Source organism: Esox lucius, chromosome 9, assembly GCF_011004845.1.
Source record: "Esox lucius isolate fEsoLuc1 chromosome 9, fEsoLuc1.pri, whole genome shotgun sequence".
NCBI classification, from domain to species: domain Eukaryota; kingdom Metazoa; phylum Chordata; class Actinopteri; order Esociformes; family Esocidae; genus Esox; species Esox lucius.
This window is the reverse complement of record NC_047577.1, coordinates 25817978-25833770: the sequence shown is the minus strand read 5'-3', so window position 1 is coordinate 25833770 and position 15793 is coordinate 25817978. Positions and strand designations below refer to the sequence as shown.

The 15793-nt window shown below is 45.2% G+C and overlaps 1 protein-coding gene across 2 annotated transcripts in view; it reads right to left on the bottom strand.

The window, feature by feature from the left end:
- slc29a1b (solute carrier family 29 member 1b) overlaps window positions 1-15793 on the bottom strand; it is a 40406-nt gene that overhangs the window by 5028 nt on the left and 19585 nt on the right. Inside the window, exons 8-11 of one of the 2 annotated variants that reach the window (XM_013131359.4) lie at window positions 13649-13721; window positions 13438-13517; window positions 4121-4229; window positions 3870-3955 (exon numbers count right to left, since the gene is read on the bottom strand). In XM_013131359.4, the coding sequence (XP_012986813.1) occupies window positions 3870-3955; window positions 4121-4229; window positions 13438-13517; window positions 13649-13721 (348 nt within the window). The remainder of the gene's footprint in view (window positions 1-3869; window positions 3956-4120; window positions 4230-13437; window positions 13518-13648; window positions 13722-15793) is intronic. The other variant, XM_013131360.4, reaches the window with a different exon arrangement.

Here is a 15793-nt window from a genome sequence, read left to right as displayed (position 1 = left end):
CATCAGCAAGGGCACTGAAGATGAAACGTGGCTGGGTCTTTCAGCATGACAATCATACCAAACATACCCGGGCAACGAAGGAGTGGCTTCGTAAGAAGCATTTCAAGGTAATCCCCGACAATCCCCGAACCCGGTGGTGGACACCGGAAGTAAGGGATGCCGTCAAGGCCTGGTTGGCTTGTTGGACTCCTGAGGCAGCTGACGGGTACCGGCAGGCCGAGTGGACGGCAGCTCGGGTGATTGTGGAGGCAAAAACTCAGGCCTGTGAGGAGTTCGGTGAGGCCATGGAGAAGGACTATCGGCTGGCCTCGAAGAGATTCTGGCAAACCGTCCGGCGCCTCAGGAGAGGGAAACAGTGCCCTACCAATGCTGTTTACAGTAGAGGTGGGCAGCTGTTGACCTCAACTGGAGATGTCGTCGGGCGGTGGAAGGAGTACTTCGAGGATCTCCTAAATCACGCCGTCACGTCTTCAATTGAGGAAGCAGAGGATGAGGGCTCAGAGGTGGACTCGTCCATCACCCGGGCTGAAGTCACTGAGGTGGTCAAGAAACTCCTCGGTGGCAAGGCACCGGGGGTGGATGAGATCCGCCCTGAGTACCTCAAGTCTCTGGATGTTGTGGGGCCGTCTTGGTTGACACGCCTGTGCAACATCGCGTGGCGGTCGGGGACAGTGCCTCTGGGATGGCAGACCGGGGTGGTGGTCCCTCTTTTTAAAAAGGGGGACCGGAGGGTGTGTTCCAACTATAGGGGGATCACACTTCTCAGCCTCCCCGGGAAAGTCTATGCCAGGGTTCTGGAGAGGAGAATACGGCCGATAGTAGAACCTCGGATTCAGGAGGAACAGTGTGGTTTTCGTCCAGGCCGTGGAACACTGGACCAGCTCTATACCCTCTACGGGGTGTTGGAGGGTTCATGGGAGTTTGCCCAACCAGTCCACATGTGTTTTGTGGATTTGGAGAAGGCATTCGACTGTGTCCCTCGCGGCGTCCTGTGGAGGGTGCTTCGGCAATATGGGGTCCTGGGTCCTTTGCTAAGGGCTGTCAGGTCCCCATATACGAACGAAGTAGGAGCTTGGTCCGCATTGCCGGCAGTAAGTCAGACTTGTTCCCAGTGCATTTTAGACTCCGGCAGGGCTGCCCTTTGTCACCGGTTCTGTTCATAATTTTTATGGACAGAATTTCTAGGCGCAGCCAGGGGCCGGAGGATGTCAGGTTTGGGGACCACACGATTTCGTCTTTGCTCTTTGCGGATGATGTTGTCGTGTTGGCCCCTTCAAACCAGGACATTCAGCATGCGCTGGGACGGTTTGCAGCCGAGTGTGAAGCGGTGGGGATGAGAATCAGTACCTCCAAATCCGAGGTCATGGTCCTCAGTCGGAAAAGGGTGGCTTGCCCACTTCAGGTTGGTGGAGAGTGCCTGCCTCAAGTGGAGGAGTTTAAGTATCTAGGGGTCTTGTTCACGAGTGAGGGAAGGATGGAACGGGAGATTGACAGACGGATCGGTGCAGCTTCTGCAGTAATGCGGTCGATGTATCGGTCTGTCGTGGTGAAGAAAGAGCTGAGCCGTAAGGCGAAGCTCTCGATTTACCGGTCAATCTACGTTCCTACTCTCACCTATGGTCATGAGCTTTGGGTCATGACCGAAAGGACAAGATCCTGGATATAGGCGGCTGAAATGAGCTTTCTCCGCAGGGTGGCTGGGCGATCCCTTAGAGATAGGGTGAGAAGCTCGGTCACCCGGGAGGAGCTCGGAGTAGAGCCACTGCTCCTCCACATCGAGAGGGGTCAGCTGAGGTGGCTTGGGCATCTGTTTCGGATGCCTCCAGAACGCCTTCCTAGGAAGGTGTTCCGGTCCCGTCCCACCGGGAGGAGACTCCGGGGAAGACCTAGAACATGCTGGAGGGACTATGTCTCCCGGCTGGCCTGGGAACGCCTCGGTGTCCCCCCGGAAGAGCTGGAGGAAGTGTCTGGGGAGAGGGAAGTCTGGGCATCTCTGCTTAGACTGCTGCCCCCGCGACCCGGCCCCGGATGAAGCGGAAGAAGATGAATGAATTTGGGATCACAGAGTTTGTGTTTTATTGCTGTTTAAGTGTAAGCTATTATACAGTAATGCTTTTCAAAACATATGTCCGGTAGCTCATCTTTATGGCCGGAATTCTGGAATTTGAACGCCATATTGGCCGTTTTGATAAGACAAATAAGAGACTATGCTTGTCTATTAAATAATAATAATACAAAATTAGGCTATATTGCGGCATTGCAAAACTATTCTAAACTTGATTTAAACATACTGAAATTTGGACGCTACTTTTATTTATTTGTCAATGCAATTGATTTGGAACATACCATTTTAAACACCTTCCTTTGATGATTTTTCCTATGTAGGTGTAGCATATATATTACATTCCGTTGTCAGAATTTTACACTCACAAACTGAAAACTATTCAGAGACTAATTACCATTTGTTTTACATTTTATTCCTTCTTAATAATTGATTATATGAAAGTACATGTATTGTAACAGGCGCTTTGTCTCACCCGTCTCTCTATTTGGGTTAATGTGGAGTAATTAACAGTAAATTTGTCACCTTTAGGCCATTGTACACGAATAAACGAATGCCATGTTCTGTTCAAACGCCATTTTATCAATCGTTATTTACCTCTGAAAAAATGAATGAAACATTGATGGGTTAAACAGGCCTATTGCTTGTTTAACAAACTAAACGTCCTTCATGTAAACATGCTATGTTAAACAATTATATTTTCGCTGGGGTCTACTGTGGCATATTGTACTTAATTAAAGAAATCTGGTGGTAAAAGTAATTTCTGGTGGTTAAAGTAAAACATATTTTTATTTCTATGTTTTTATTGATAAAAACAGATGTTTTCTCCAGGAAATATTCATGCAGAAAAGTGGCATCAATGATGCAATAAGTAATGTACTTAGTAAAAGTCTGCAATTAGACTACATTAATGCTCCTTACATTTTAACCACTAGATGGCAGCACACTCACTTGGCAAACAATAGCCTGTGCAACAGTTCTGGAAGTGAAGGACAGGGTGGCCGTTGAGCGGTCGGGGATATTGATGTTGTGAAGTTCCTAAATAAAGTTACCTAAAGAGTGATTTGGTGTCCAGGCCAGTATGTGGGTATTATAGGCTACAATACAATATCTACATTAACTTTTAAAAATCTAAAAGTTATCAGGCTTGTCTAAAGTTATTTGATTATCCTAGTATGCAACTGTTGACAAATACAAATTTTTTGTTGACACATACCAATTATCACAACTTTCAGGAATCAAACTAAATTAAGCCCATATATCTATTGAATAATTGATCATAAAGGAGAGGGAAATAACACTGCATGCACATTTGAACATTTCTGTGGCCTAGTGCCCTCGGTTCTAAATGTCAATCTGGTTAAAATATGTTTTTTATACCGGCATGTCCTCCCAGATTTTTTTTTTAAAACAACTGACTATAACTACCACAAATATGTTGAACCAAATTGTGAATAACCTGTACAAAGTCTGTTTTGTCCCATGGCCTACCCTGTTGCTGCCTTTTGATAGTTCCATGCATCCATGGTAAACACACTGTTGTGTACTCATTCTTTAGTTATACTTTTGATGGCATGGGGCACATATTGCACATGCATGACATTCTACAAGATGTTCAGTGTGAGTGATTGTGTCTGAATATCTGCATGTGCAAATCATGGAGAGCAAAAACAAAATCCAGACCTGTGAGCTGGAATCTTTAGTTCCCAAAATAGAATGTTCAAATAACATTAAGTTACTTGCTGGCATTACATACAAATTTAAGAATTTATTTTGCTGTACAACAAATGTTTTGTTGTGGACTTACCCACATACACACAGCAGTTAGGCTTCTTCCTGCCCAGTCACTGAGGTTGAAGAGCAAGAAACAACACACCGGGATGTAGTACAACTCTGAGCAGAAAGGGTAGTAAACAATTAGAGATCAACTGTTTATTTGTATTTCATTGATTGTTAAGGAATGTGTTCATATTAGGCATTGTCCAGATAACACATGCACATAAATACATGCAGGCAAAAGATACACACGTGCATGCACACACACATACACAAACATACCCCAAGCTCCTCCATCAGCAATGGTAGACTTGACATCTACAGTGACTGCAGGAAAGGTTCCAATGGTAATGGTGAAGGCAAAACACACAGAGAGAGCCAAGACCCAAATCTTAAGTAAATGGGTCAAAGGTAAAGAAGAAAGTGCATTAGCCCGCCAAATCATACAAAGACACTGGCTCCACTTTAGTCAGTTTATCCCAGGAATGGAGAAAAGTGAAAAAATCTAAAAATACTGTAGAATTTCAACGGTGTGTTTAAAATTGCTCTTTGGTTTAGGGATCTTCTTCTAAAAGGGGTATTTCTATGACTAAAGACACTAGGGGCTAGCCCTTATAATGGCGTCCGAAGGCATCTTCCCTATCAAAAAGAAAACATTTATAAAGCTAAACTGGTAATTTGGTGCACTTTGAGATTTCTAGATTTGTTTTGATAATAATGTATATTTCTTATTACCCTGCAATTATATTTTGTTTCTCAATGGAGGGAATACATATATTTAGCATATATTTAACAATGCAAAACATACTTCCAAATGTATTTGGGACTAGCAACTAAGCAAAATTGTGCTTACATTCCTGCATTCCTATTTTAAGACCCTTGTTACTGTAATACATTGTGTGTGTGTGTGTGTGTGTGTGTGTGTGTGTGTGTGTGTAAGATCTACAGTATTGGAAGAATAAAGTAAAAATATACATTCAAGGCATATGAAAATCACCTTTTATTTCCGTCTGTTTCATCACTTAAATGTTTTACCAACTAAGAATAACAGCCTTGTCGGAGTGCCAGCCCCCATTTCATGTGAGCATATGTATTGTGACATTTGTCTCACGGGTGTTTCTAATTGATCAGTTGTTGCATTAATTGCTGTTAATGTGAGCTGTGAATATGTTGTGCTGTCTCAGATCCATCCTTTGCTGTTGCCTTAGCAATCTGTGTTTGGTGTCAATAAGCACAATCCCACATGAAGACTAAGTAGCTGCCTATGAAAGAAAAGCAAGCGACTTGGATGTTAAAAGATATTATTACCTCAATTAGAATCATAGCACAAAAGTTGGACATAGCCAAATTAACAGTTTGAAATGTCCTGAAATAAATATAATCCACGGGTGTCTTTAGCAATCGTCAAAATTACCAGGTCGGTAAAGGAAAACAACAGCAGTGGATGACAGAGAAATGACCAGAGCTGTGAAAAACCACCCGAATATAAGTATTAGTGAAATCACCAACAATCTCCAGAATGCTTGGGTAAAATGTTCGCAATCTACTGATTGCATCAGCAGAATTCCAAAGGTTAGCTGATGGTTAGTGATGCAAACTTCTGACCAGCACCAAATACAGAAAGGCCAGATTAGAATTTCCTAAAAAGGACAGAGGTCAGCCAGTACAGTTTTGGAACACAGTTGTATGGCCTGATGGTTAACCTACACTCACCTAAAGGATTATTAGGAACACCTGTTCAATTTCTCATTAATGCAATTATCTAATCAACCAATCACATGGCATATGCTTCAATGCATTTAGGGGTGTGGTCCTGGTCAAGACAATCTCCTGAACTCCAAACTGAATGTCAGAATGGGAAAGAAAGGTGATTTAAGCAATTTTGAGTGTGGCATGGTTGTTGGTGCCAGATGGGCCGGTCTGAATATTTCACAATCTGCTCAGTTACTGGGATTTTCACGCACAACCATTTCTAGGGTTTACAAAGAATGGTGTGAAAAGGGAAAAACATCCAGTATGCGGCAGTCCTGTGAGCGAAAATGCCTTGTTGATGCTAGACGTCAGAGGAGAATGGGCCGACTGATTCAAGCTGATAGAAGAGCAACTTTGACTGAAATAACCACTTGTTACAACCGAGGTATGCAGTAAAGCATTTGTGAAGCCACAACACGCACAACCTTGAGGCGGATGGGCTGCAACAGCAGAAGACCCCACCGGGTACCACTCATATCCACTACAAATCGGAAAAAGAGGCTACAATTTGCACGAGCTCACCAAAATTGGACAGTTGAAGACTGGAAGAATGTTGCCTGGTCTGATGAGTCTCGATTTCTGTTGAGACATTCAAATGTCTCAACATTTGAATGTCTCAGATGTCCCAGAATTTGGCATAAACAGAATGAGAACATGGATCCATCATGCCTTGTTATCACTGTGCAGGCTGCTGGTGGGGGTGTAATGGTGTGGGGGATGTTTTCTTGGCACATTTTAGGCCCCTTAGTGCCAATTGGGCATCGTTTAAATGCCACGGCCTACCTGAGCATTGTTTCTGACCATGTCCATCCCTTTATGACCACCATGTACCCATCCTCTGATGGGTATCCTCTGAGCAGGATAATGCACCATGTCACAAAACTCGAATCATTTCAAATTGGTTTCTTGAACATGACAATGAGTTCACTGTACTGAAATGGCCCCCACAGTCACCAGATCTCAACCCAATAGAGCATCTTTGGGATGTGGTGGAACGGGAGCTTCATGCCCTGGAAATGCATCCCACAAATCTCCATCAACTGCAAGATGCTAATCTATCAATATGGGCCAACATTTCTAAAGAATGCTTTCAGCACCTTGTTGAATCAATGCCACATAGAATTAAGGCAGTTCTGAAGGCGAAAGGGGGTCAAACACAGTATAAGTATGGTGTTTCTAATAATCCTTTAGGTTGGTGTATATCAAAGTGATGGGACGGCAAAAGTGTGGAGAAAAAAAGAAACTGAAGGTGATATGAACCAAAACACTTCATCTGTAAAGCATGCTGGAGGTAGCGTCATGGAATGCGCATGCATAGCTGCTTCTTGAACGGGTTCATTAATCTATTGATGTTGTAATGAATGATGGCAGCAGCAGAAATTACTCAGAAGTGTACAGAAGCATCTTGGCTACCAATGTACAAGAAAATGCCATCAGACACACAATGTAACAGGACAATGACCCAAAACACACTGCCAATGTGACGAAAGGCCTTCATCAGAGGAAAAGGGAGGAATGTTTTAGACTGGCCAAGTCAATCTCCTGATTTAAATCTAAACATGCAATTTCCCTTGCCAAAGATATTTTTAAAGTCAGAAACAACCTAAAGCAACAGCTCAAAATGGCTGCAGTAGAGGCATGGGAAAGTATTTCATAAGATGATACCAAGACTTTGGTGATGTTAATGAGTTGCAAACACACAGCTGTTAATGCAGTGCAAGGAATTTGTGAGCTTTTATACTTCTTACATTTGCACAATTGTCCCAAAACTCATGCTTGCATGAAATGGTTGGATGGAACTTTGAACTTGCTGTAAGTCTTAGTTGGTAGAACATATACAGTGGATATAAATAGTCTACACACCCCTGTTAAATTGACAGGTTCTTGTGATGTTAAAGAATGAGACAAAGATAAATCATGTCAGAACTTTTTCCACCTTTAATGTGACCTATAACATGAACAATTCAATTGAAGAACAAACTAAAATCTTTGAGGGGAAATGAATAATAATAGAAAACTCACAATAACCTGGTTACACAAGTGATATTCCCCTCCAAGAACTGCCACCTTAACGTGGTGGAGGGGTTTGAGTACCCGAGTGACCCTAGGAGCTATGTTGTCTGGGGCTATATGCCCCTGGTAGGGTCTCCCAAGGCAAACAGGTCTTAGGCGACGGGTCAGACTAAGAGCAGTTCAAAACCCCCTTAATGAAGAAAAACATTTCGAGTACCGTGACGTCGCCCGGTATGGCGCAGCCGGGGCCCCACCCTGGAGCCAGGCCCGGGGTTGGGGCTCGTATGCGAGCGCCTGGTGGCCGGGCCTTCCCCCATGGGGCCCGGCCGGGCTCAGCCCGAACGGGCGACGTGGGGCCGCCCTCCCGTGGGCTCACCACCCACAGGAGGGACCATAAGGGGCCGATCGGGCGGCAGTCGAAGGGCCTAGACAACTCGATCTCTGGACACGGAAACTGGCTCTAGGGACGTGGAATGTCACCTCGCTGGCGGGGAAGGAGCCTGAGTTGGTGCGTGAGGTTGAGAGGTTCCGATTAGAGGTAATCGGGATCACCTTTACGCACGGCTTGGGCTCTGGAACCACACTCCTTGAGAGAGGATGGACTCTTCACCACTCTGGAGTTGCCCATGGTGAGAGGCGGCGGGCTGGTGTGGGTTTGCTTATAGCTCCCCAGCTCTGCCGCCATGTGTTGGAGTTTACCCCGGTGAACGAGAGGGTCGTTTCCCTGCGCCTACGGGTCGGGGATAGGTCTCTCACTGTTCTTTGTGCCTACGGGCCGAACGGCAGTGCAGAGTACCCGACCTTCTTGGAGTCTCTGGGAGGGGTGCTGGAAAGTGCTCCGACTGGGGACTCTATTGTTCTACTGGGGGACTTCAACGCCCACGTGGGCAACGACAGTGACACCTGGAGGGGCGTGATTGGGAGGAACGGCCCCCCGGATCTGAACCCGAGTGGTGTTCAATTATTGGACTTCTGTGCTAGTCACAGTTTGTCCATAACGAACACCATGTTCAAGCATAAGGGTGTCCATCAGTGCACGTGGCACCAGGACACCCTAGGCCGCAGGTCGATGATCGACTTTGTTGTCGTCTCATCTGACCTGCGGCCGTATGTCTTGGACACTCGGGTGAAGAGAGGGGCGGAGCTGTCAACTGATCACCACCTGGTGGTGAGTTGGATCCGATGACGGGGGAGGAAGCTGGACAGACTCGGCAGGCCCAAGCGTACTGTAAGGGTCTGCTGGGAACGTCTGGCCGAGTCTCCTGTCAGAGAGATCTTTAACTCCCACCTCCGACAGAGTTTTGACTGGATCCCGAGGGAGGTTGGAGATATTGAGTCCGAGTGGACCATTGTCGAAGCGGCCGCTCGGAGCTGTGGCCGTAAGGTCTCCGGTGCCTGTCGAGGCGGCAATCCCCGAACCCGCTGGTGGACACCGGAAGTAAGGGATGCCGTCAAGCTGAAGAAGGAGTCCTATCAGGCCTGGTTGGCTTGTGGGACTCCTGAGGCAGCTGACGGGTACCGACAGGCCAAGCGGGCTGCAGCCCGGGTGGTTGTGGAGGCAAAAACTCGGGCCTGGGAGGAGTTCGGTGAGGCCATGGAGAAGGACTATCGGCTGGCCTCGAAGAGATTCTGGCAAACCATCCGGCGCCTCAGGAGAGGGAAACAGTGCCCTACCAACGCTGTTTACAGTAGAGGTGGGCAGCTGTTGACCTCAACTGAGGATGTCGTCGGGCGGTGGAAGGAGTACTTCGAGGATCTCCTCAATCCCCAATCCATTGAGGAAGCAGAGGATGAGGGCTCAGAGGTGGACTCGTCCATCACCCGGGCTGAAGTCACTGAGGTGGTCAAGAAACTCCTCGGTGGCAAGGCACCGGGGGTGGATGAGATCCGCCCTGAGTACCTCAAGTCTCTGGATGTTGTGGGGCTGTCTTGGTTGACACGCCTATGCAACATTGCGTGGCGGTCGGGGACAGTGCCTCTGGGATGGCAGACCGGGGTGGTGGTCCCTCTTTTTAAGAAGGGGGACCGGAGGGTGTGTTCCAACTATAGGGGGATCACACTTCTCAGCCTCCCCGGGAAAGTCTATGCCAGGGTTCTGGAGAGGAGAATACGGCCGATAGTAGAACCTCGGATTCAGGAGGAACAGTGTGGTTTTCGTCCGGGCCGTGGAACACTGGACCAGCTCTATACCCTCTACGGGGTGTTGGAGGGTTCATGGGAGTTTCCCCAACCAATCCACATGTGTTTTGTGGATTTGGAGAAAGCATTCGACTGTGTCCCTCGCGGCATCTTGTGGAGGGTGCTTGGGGAATATGGGGTCCTGGGTCCTTTGCTAAGGGCTGTCAGGTCCCTGTACAACCGAAGCAGGAGCTTGGTCCGCATTGCCGGCAGTAAGTCAGACTTGTTCCCAGTGCATGTTGGACTCCGGCAGGGCTGGAGTCCAACATGCACTGTTGGACTCCTTTGTCACCGGTTCTGTTCTTAATTTTTATGGACATAATTTCTAGGCGCAGCCAGGGGCCGGAGGGTGTCAGGTTTGGGGACCACACAATTTCGTCTCTGCTCTTTGCAGATGATGTTGTCGTGTTGGCCCCTTCTAACCAGGACCTTCAGCATGCACTGGGACGGTTTGCAGCCGAGGGTGAAGCGGTGGGGATGAAAATCAGTACCCTCAAATCCGAGGCCATGGTCCTCAGTCGGAAAAGGGTGGCTTGCCCACTTCAGGTTGGTGGAGAGTGCCTGCCTCAAGTGGAGGAGTTTAAGTATCTAGGGGTCTTGTTCACGAGTGAGGGAAGGATGGAACGGGAGATTGACAGACGGATCGGTGCAGCTTCTGCAGTAATGCAGTCGATGTATCGGTCTGTCGTGGTGAAGAAAGAGCTGAGCCGCAAGGCGAAGCTCTTGATTTACCAGTCAATCTACGTTCCTACTGTCACCTATGGTCATGAGCTTTGGGTCATGACCGAAAGGACAAGATCCCGGATACAGGCGGCCGAAATGAGCTTTCTCCGCAGGGTGGCCGGGCGATCCCTTAGAGATAGGGTGAGAAGCTCGGTCACCCGTGAGGAGCTCAGAGTAGAGCCGCTGCTCCTCCACATCGAGAGGGGTCAGCTGAGGTGGCTTGGGCATCTTTTTCGGATGCCTCCGGAACGCCTTCCTGGGAAGGTGTTCCGGTCCCGTCCCACCGGGAAGAGACCCCGGGGAAGACCTAGGACACGCTGGAGGGACTATGTCTCCCGGCTGGCCTGGGAACGCCTCGATGTCCCCCCGGAAGAGCTAGAGGAAGTGTCTGGGGAGAGGGAAGTCTGGGCATCCCTGCTTAGACTGCTGCCCCCGCGACCCGGCCCCGGATAAGCGGAAGAAGATGGATGGATGGATTTGGAACTGTTCATAATTCCCTCCATCTAAGGCTCTGGTTCCAGCTGAAGAAAAACAGCCCTAAAGCACGATGCTGCCACCACCATGCTTCAACGTCTTGCCATTGTTGTCACATGTAGCACACAGCCAGTACTTGCCAGAAATTCCTGCATGGAAATTATTTTGTACCCTTCTTCTGACTGATATCTTTCAAAAATCAGATCCCTCTGATGCTTTGGAATCTCTCTTCGGACCATGGCTTTTGCTCTGAGATGCAACTAAGAAAATGTCAGGAAAATCCTACTAGAACAGCTGAACTTTACTTGTGATTAATCAGAGTTATTTTAAAAGATGGCAGGTGTGTAATGACTTCTACTTAGCATGAGTTTCTATTTAGGTTAATTCTGAACAAAGTCACATCTCTAATTATAAGAGGGTGTGGACACTTATGCAACAAGTTTATTGTAATGATTTTATTTTTCATTTTTCCCCCTTGAATATTTCAATTAGTTTTTTTATTGAATTGTTCACATTATGGGTCACGTTAAAAGTGGAAAAAGTTAAAAGTGGATGAAAATGTATACCTGCACAAGGCAGGGATGTGCTACAGGACAATAGGCAAGCAGCTTGGTGAGAAGGCAACAACTGTTGGCACAATTATTAGAAAATGGAAGAAGTTCAAGAAGACGGTCAATTTCCCTCGGTCTGGGACTCCATGCAAGATCTCACCTCATGGGGCATCAATAATCATGAGGAAGGTGAGGGATCAGCCCAGAACTACACGGTAGGACCTGGTCAATGACCTGAAGAGAGCTGGGACCACAGTCTCAAAGAGAACCATTAGTAACACACTACGCTATCATGGATTAAAATCCTGCAGCGCACGCAAGGTCCCCCTGCTCAAGCCAGCGCATGTCCAGGCCTGTCTGAAGTTTGCCAATGACCATCTGGATGATCCAGAGGAGGAATTGGAGAAGGTCATGTGGTCTGATGAAACAAAAATAGAGCTTTTTGGTCTAAACTCCACTTGCCGTGTTCGGAGGAAGAAGGATGCGTACAACCCCAAGAACACCATCCCAACCGTGAAACATGGAGGTGGAAACATAATTTTTTGGGGATGCTTTTCTGCAAAGGGGACAGGACGACTGCACCGTATTGAGGGGAGGATGGATGGGGCCATGTATTGCGAGATCTTGGCCAACAACCTCCTTCCCTCAGTAAGAGCATTGAAGATGGGTCGTGGCTTGATCTTCCAGCATGACAACGACCCGAAACACACAGCCAGGGCAACTAAGGAGTGGCTCCGTAAGAAGCATCTCAAGGTCCTGGAGTGGCCTAGCCAGTCTCCAGACCTGAACTCAATAGAAAATCTTTGGAGGGAGCTGAAAGTCTGTATTGCCCAGCGACAGCCTCGAAACCTGAAGGATCTGGAGAAGGTCTGTATGGAGGAGTGGGCCAAAATCCCTGCTGCAGTGTGTGCAAACCTGGTCAAGAACTACAGGAAACATATGATTTCTGTAATTGCAAACAAAGGTTTCTGTACCAAATATTAAGTTCTGCTTTTCTGATGTATCAAACACTTGTCATGCAATAAAATGCAATTTAATCATACAATGTGATTTTCTGTATTTTTGCTTTAGATTCCGTCACTCATAGTTGAAGAGTACTGTTATGGACATTTTGAACTAAGGTACATTTGGGAAATGTCTGTCTTTCTATTGGCTGGTAGAAAGAGACCATGTTCTCCTGCTTAGACCAAGAAGGGTGCCAGACCTTTGTTTCTTAGGAATGTGTTCCTTGGGGGAAGTAAGGTCAGTTGGCCCCTTTAGGTAAACACAACAGTAAACATTATGGCAGGAAGGATAAGGTGGGGGGACAGCCCGTACTTTGGGTAAAACCTATGTGACACAAGACAGATGGGCAGCACCTTACCACACCCCTTTTTTCTCTATAAATACGAACTGTTCATGTATTAAGTTAGAGACTCCTCGGATGATTATGCTTGTAAGCGTTTGACGCGTCTCTCTATTTCCAAATACATTATTAAATTGTGCAAGAGAATTATGTCTCTGTTTTTACTCCTTTAAGAGTGTTGATCGATGGAATTGCCATCACAGTACCTATTATAAAAATGACAGACTTCTACATGCTTTGTATTTTTAAGAAAGAAAGGACACTTATTCAACATGATAAAGACAGTATAATATACTGTAATGTTTCAGTAATTACTGATGTGTCCACAATGTATTCTCTTCAAATTATGTAGGCTTATGATTAATCTGCTAGGTTTTTAGCAATTTATTAATTCCATGTTGGAAGTTAAGGTGCAGTCTTTTCAGGAAATAAAACCTGCATCCATGACAAACTCAAAGCTTATCATTGTGAATTAAATAGCCGCGCCCTGCACTTTAGTGTGCTGCCACCATGTATACATTCTGGCCTTAATCTTTGAAGAATCGAGCACAAATCTGGCATACCTTCTTGAAAATGTTCAACATGGACACAGTTTGCTTCTCTTCCGCTTGGTTAAAAGCTGGTTTATTCTCTGCAGCATTTTCTAGGGGGATAAGGAACAATGTAATCTTCCATGATTGTTACGTGAACATGTTTTTGCATTAAAATATAAAGAACAATTGTCTTTTTCTAATTTAAATATTTTTACAAATATAATAAACCCATTTCCTTTACCTTTCTTAAGAAGATCTAGCTTGGTCTCGCTAACCCTGTTTCCACTTTGACTCTTGTAATATTGGTAGAACTCCTATAGTAAAGTTAAGAACAACCCAAAATCACAAACTACATTCAGTTATCTCACACTGGGGATGGTAGTGAAACAGAAGATATCAATTGGAATGGCAATTACACTTGGTATTACTGTACATGTACTATGCAAAGGTCTTAGGCAACCAGAAAACATGTTTAAACCATAAAAAATATATATTATATTATCCAATTATTACATTATGTAAGGATAGGGCGATGGGACAAAGACGGTACCAATGATTTGAATTGTATTAATTGAATTGACAGTTTAATGAATACACTGAAAGTCAATTGAAAGTCTACTAAAAGCCTGTTATGAAAGCTGTTATGAAAATTGTGTTTGTTTGTACAGACATTTACATTGTGTGTGTACAGCAGCACTAGACTTATGAAATAAGCGCAGGAACTGACAAATTGCACATTAGACTATGTTCATCAACATAGCCTACACCTTACAGTAAGGCTTGCTAACGCTGGAACCGTAACGCTGTTAGCCTCAAATAATAGGCTAACAGCATTATAGGTTAACAACTTCCAATATGAAAGACTGTACTGGCTGGATTTTTCAATGGTTTTATCAATTGAGTTGGATGTATACCCCACATAGTGCGTCTGCTTGGTTGATAGGCTACCAGTGGGCAAATGTAAGCTACGGATCTATGTTGATTGATAAAACCTTTGAAAATAGTTACATACATCAGCATTATTACGTAAGGATAATATATTAAGATTTTTTCTAAACCCACACTCTTGCCGAAGCTGAGCTAAATAGTCCATACAGGTTTGAACTGACAGATGAGGAATTAAAAGCGTTCATAGGCTTGCTTTATTTAAGATAAGTTTATTTTAGATGGCGGTGCATGTGCTTTACGAGGCCCAGCGTCTACCCAGTAATTTCAAATGAGCGGGGATTTACTTAATAGTTCTTAGTGTATTCACTCAGTACAGCCTGGCAGCCTATGCAGCCTATGCAGCCAACAGAAAGTCCTGGAGCACAATGCACAGAAAGTATTTTTGACAACTTCCAACAACAGGAAGTGCCCGGGGGCGAGGGAAGCGTGAAGGCCTCCAGGCTAGGCCAAAGATAGCCACCCATCAGCCTTAACAACCTAGACATTGCTGGGGATTTCAACCACTCAAATCAGAAAACCTTTTCCCAAATTCCAAAATGTATGAATATATGAAAACCTTTGCGCTTAACTGTACCTTATCCCTGTGTGTCCAGACTGCAATCTGCCATCTCTACAAGACCTACACACCTCCAGGATGCGGAGGCGAGCGAAAAAGATGGCTGATCCCTCTCACACTGGAAATGGACTATTCAGAACACTCTCCTCTGGAAGAAGCTTGAGGTCTATCGCCATAAGAACAGTTTCTTCTCTATAGCAGTAGGCCTCATGAACATGACCCACAAACTGTCAATAGCCCAAGCCCCACATACACACAACTCTCAAGTGGACAATTCTTGCACCTTACATACTTTTTTGTACATTTCTTAGTAATTTATTACTGCTGTCTACTGTTTTATCCCCAGTCCACTATTCTTATTTGTTTTTATTTATTTTGTACAAAATAGCTGACTAACGGACCAGAACAAATTCCTAGTTTGTTGTGAAATCTACCTGGCAATAAACCTCTTTCTGATTCTGATGTAAGTGACTTGTTTGTGGTAAATGCACTCTGGCCATTACATTTTTCATTGAATGTGGGCACTAATAATGAAACACGCAGACCACATTTGTCTTTCATTTTTTCTACATATACTTACATGACTGGATTTAATGGATTTCATTGCCTTACCCATGGTAAAAGCACAGTGATCTTGACTATCTTCTTCAAGAACAGGCATTTGACTGTGTCATAAACATTTTCACTGGCATCATCAGCAAGGGGTGGAGTTCAGTTGAAAATGGTTCTTAAAAATAACTGTGTTTGATTTTAGTTAATATGATCTCATCCAGTGACCTACAGAATGTTTATGCAGATTTGATGTTATTATATTGATATGAAACAAATTACTATGTTTATATATTATCTATCTTTTTGCTAAACAATTACAGTTGTGCTCAA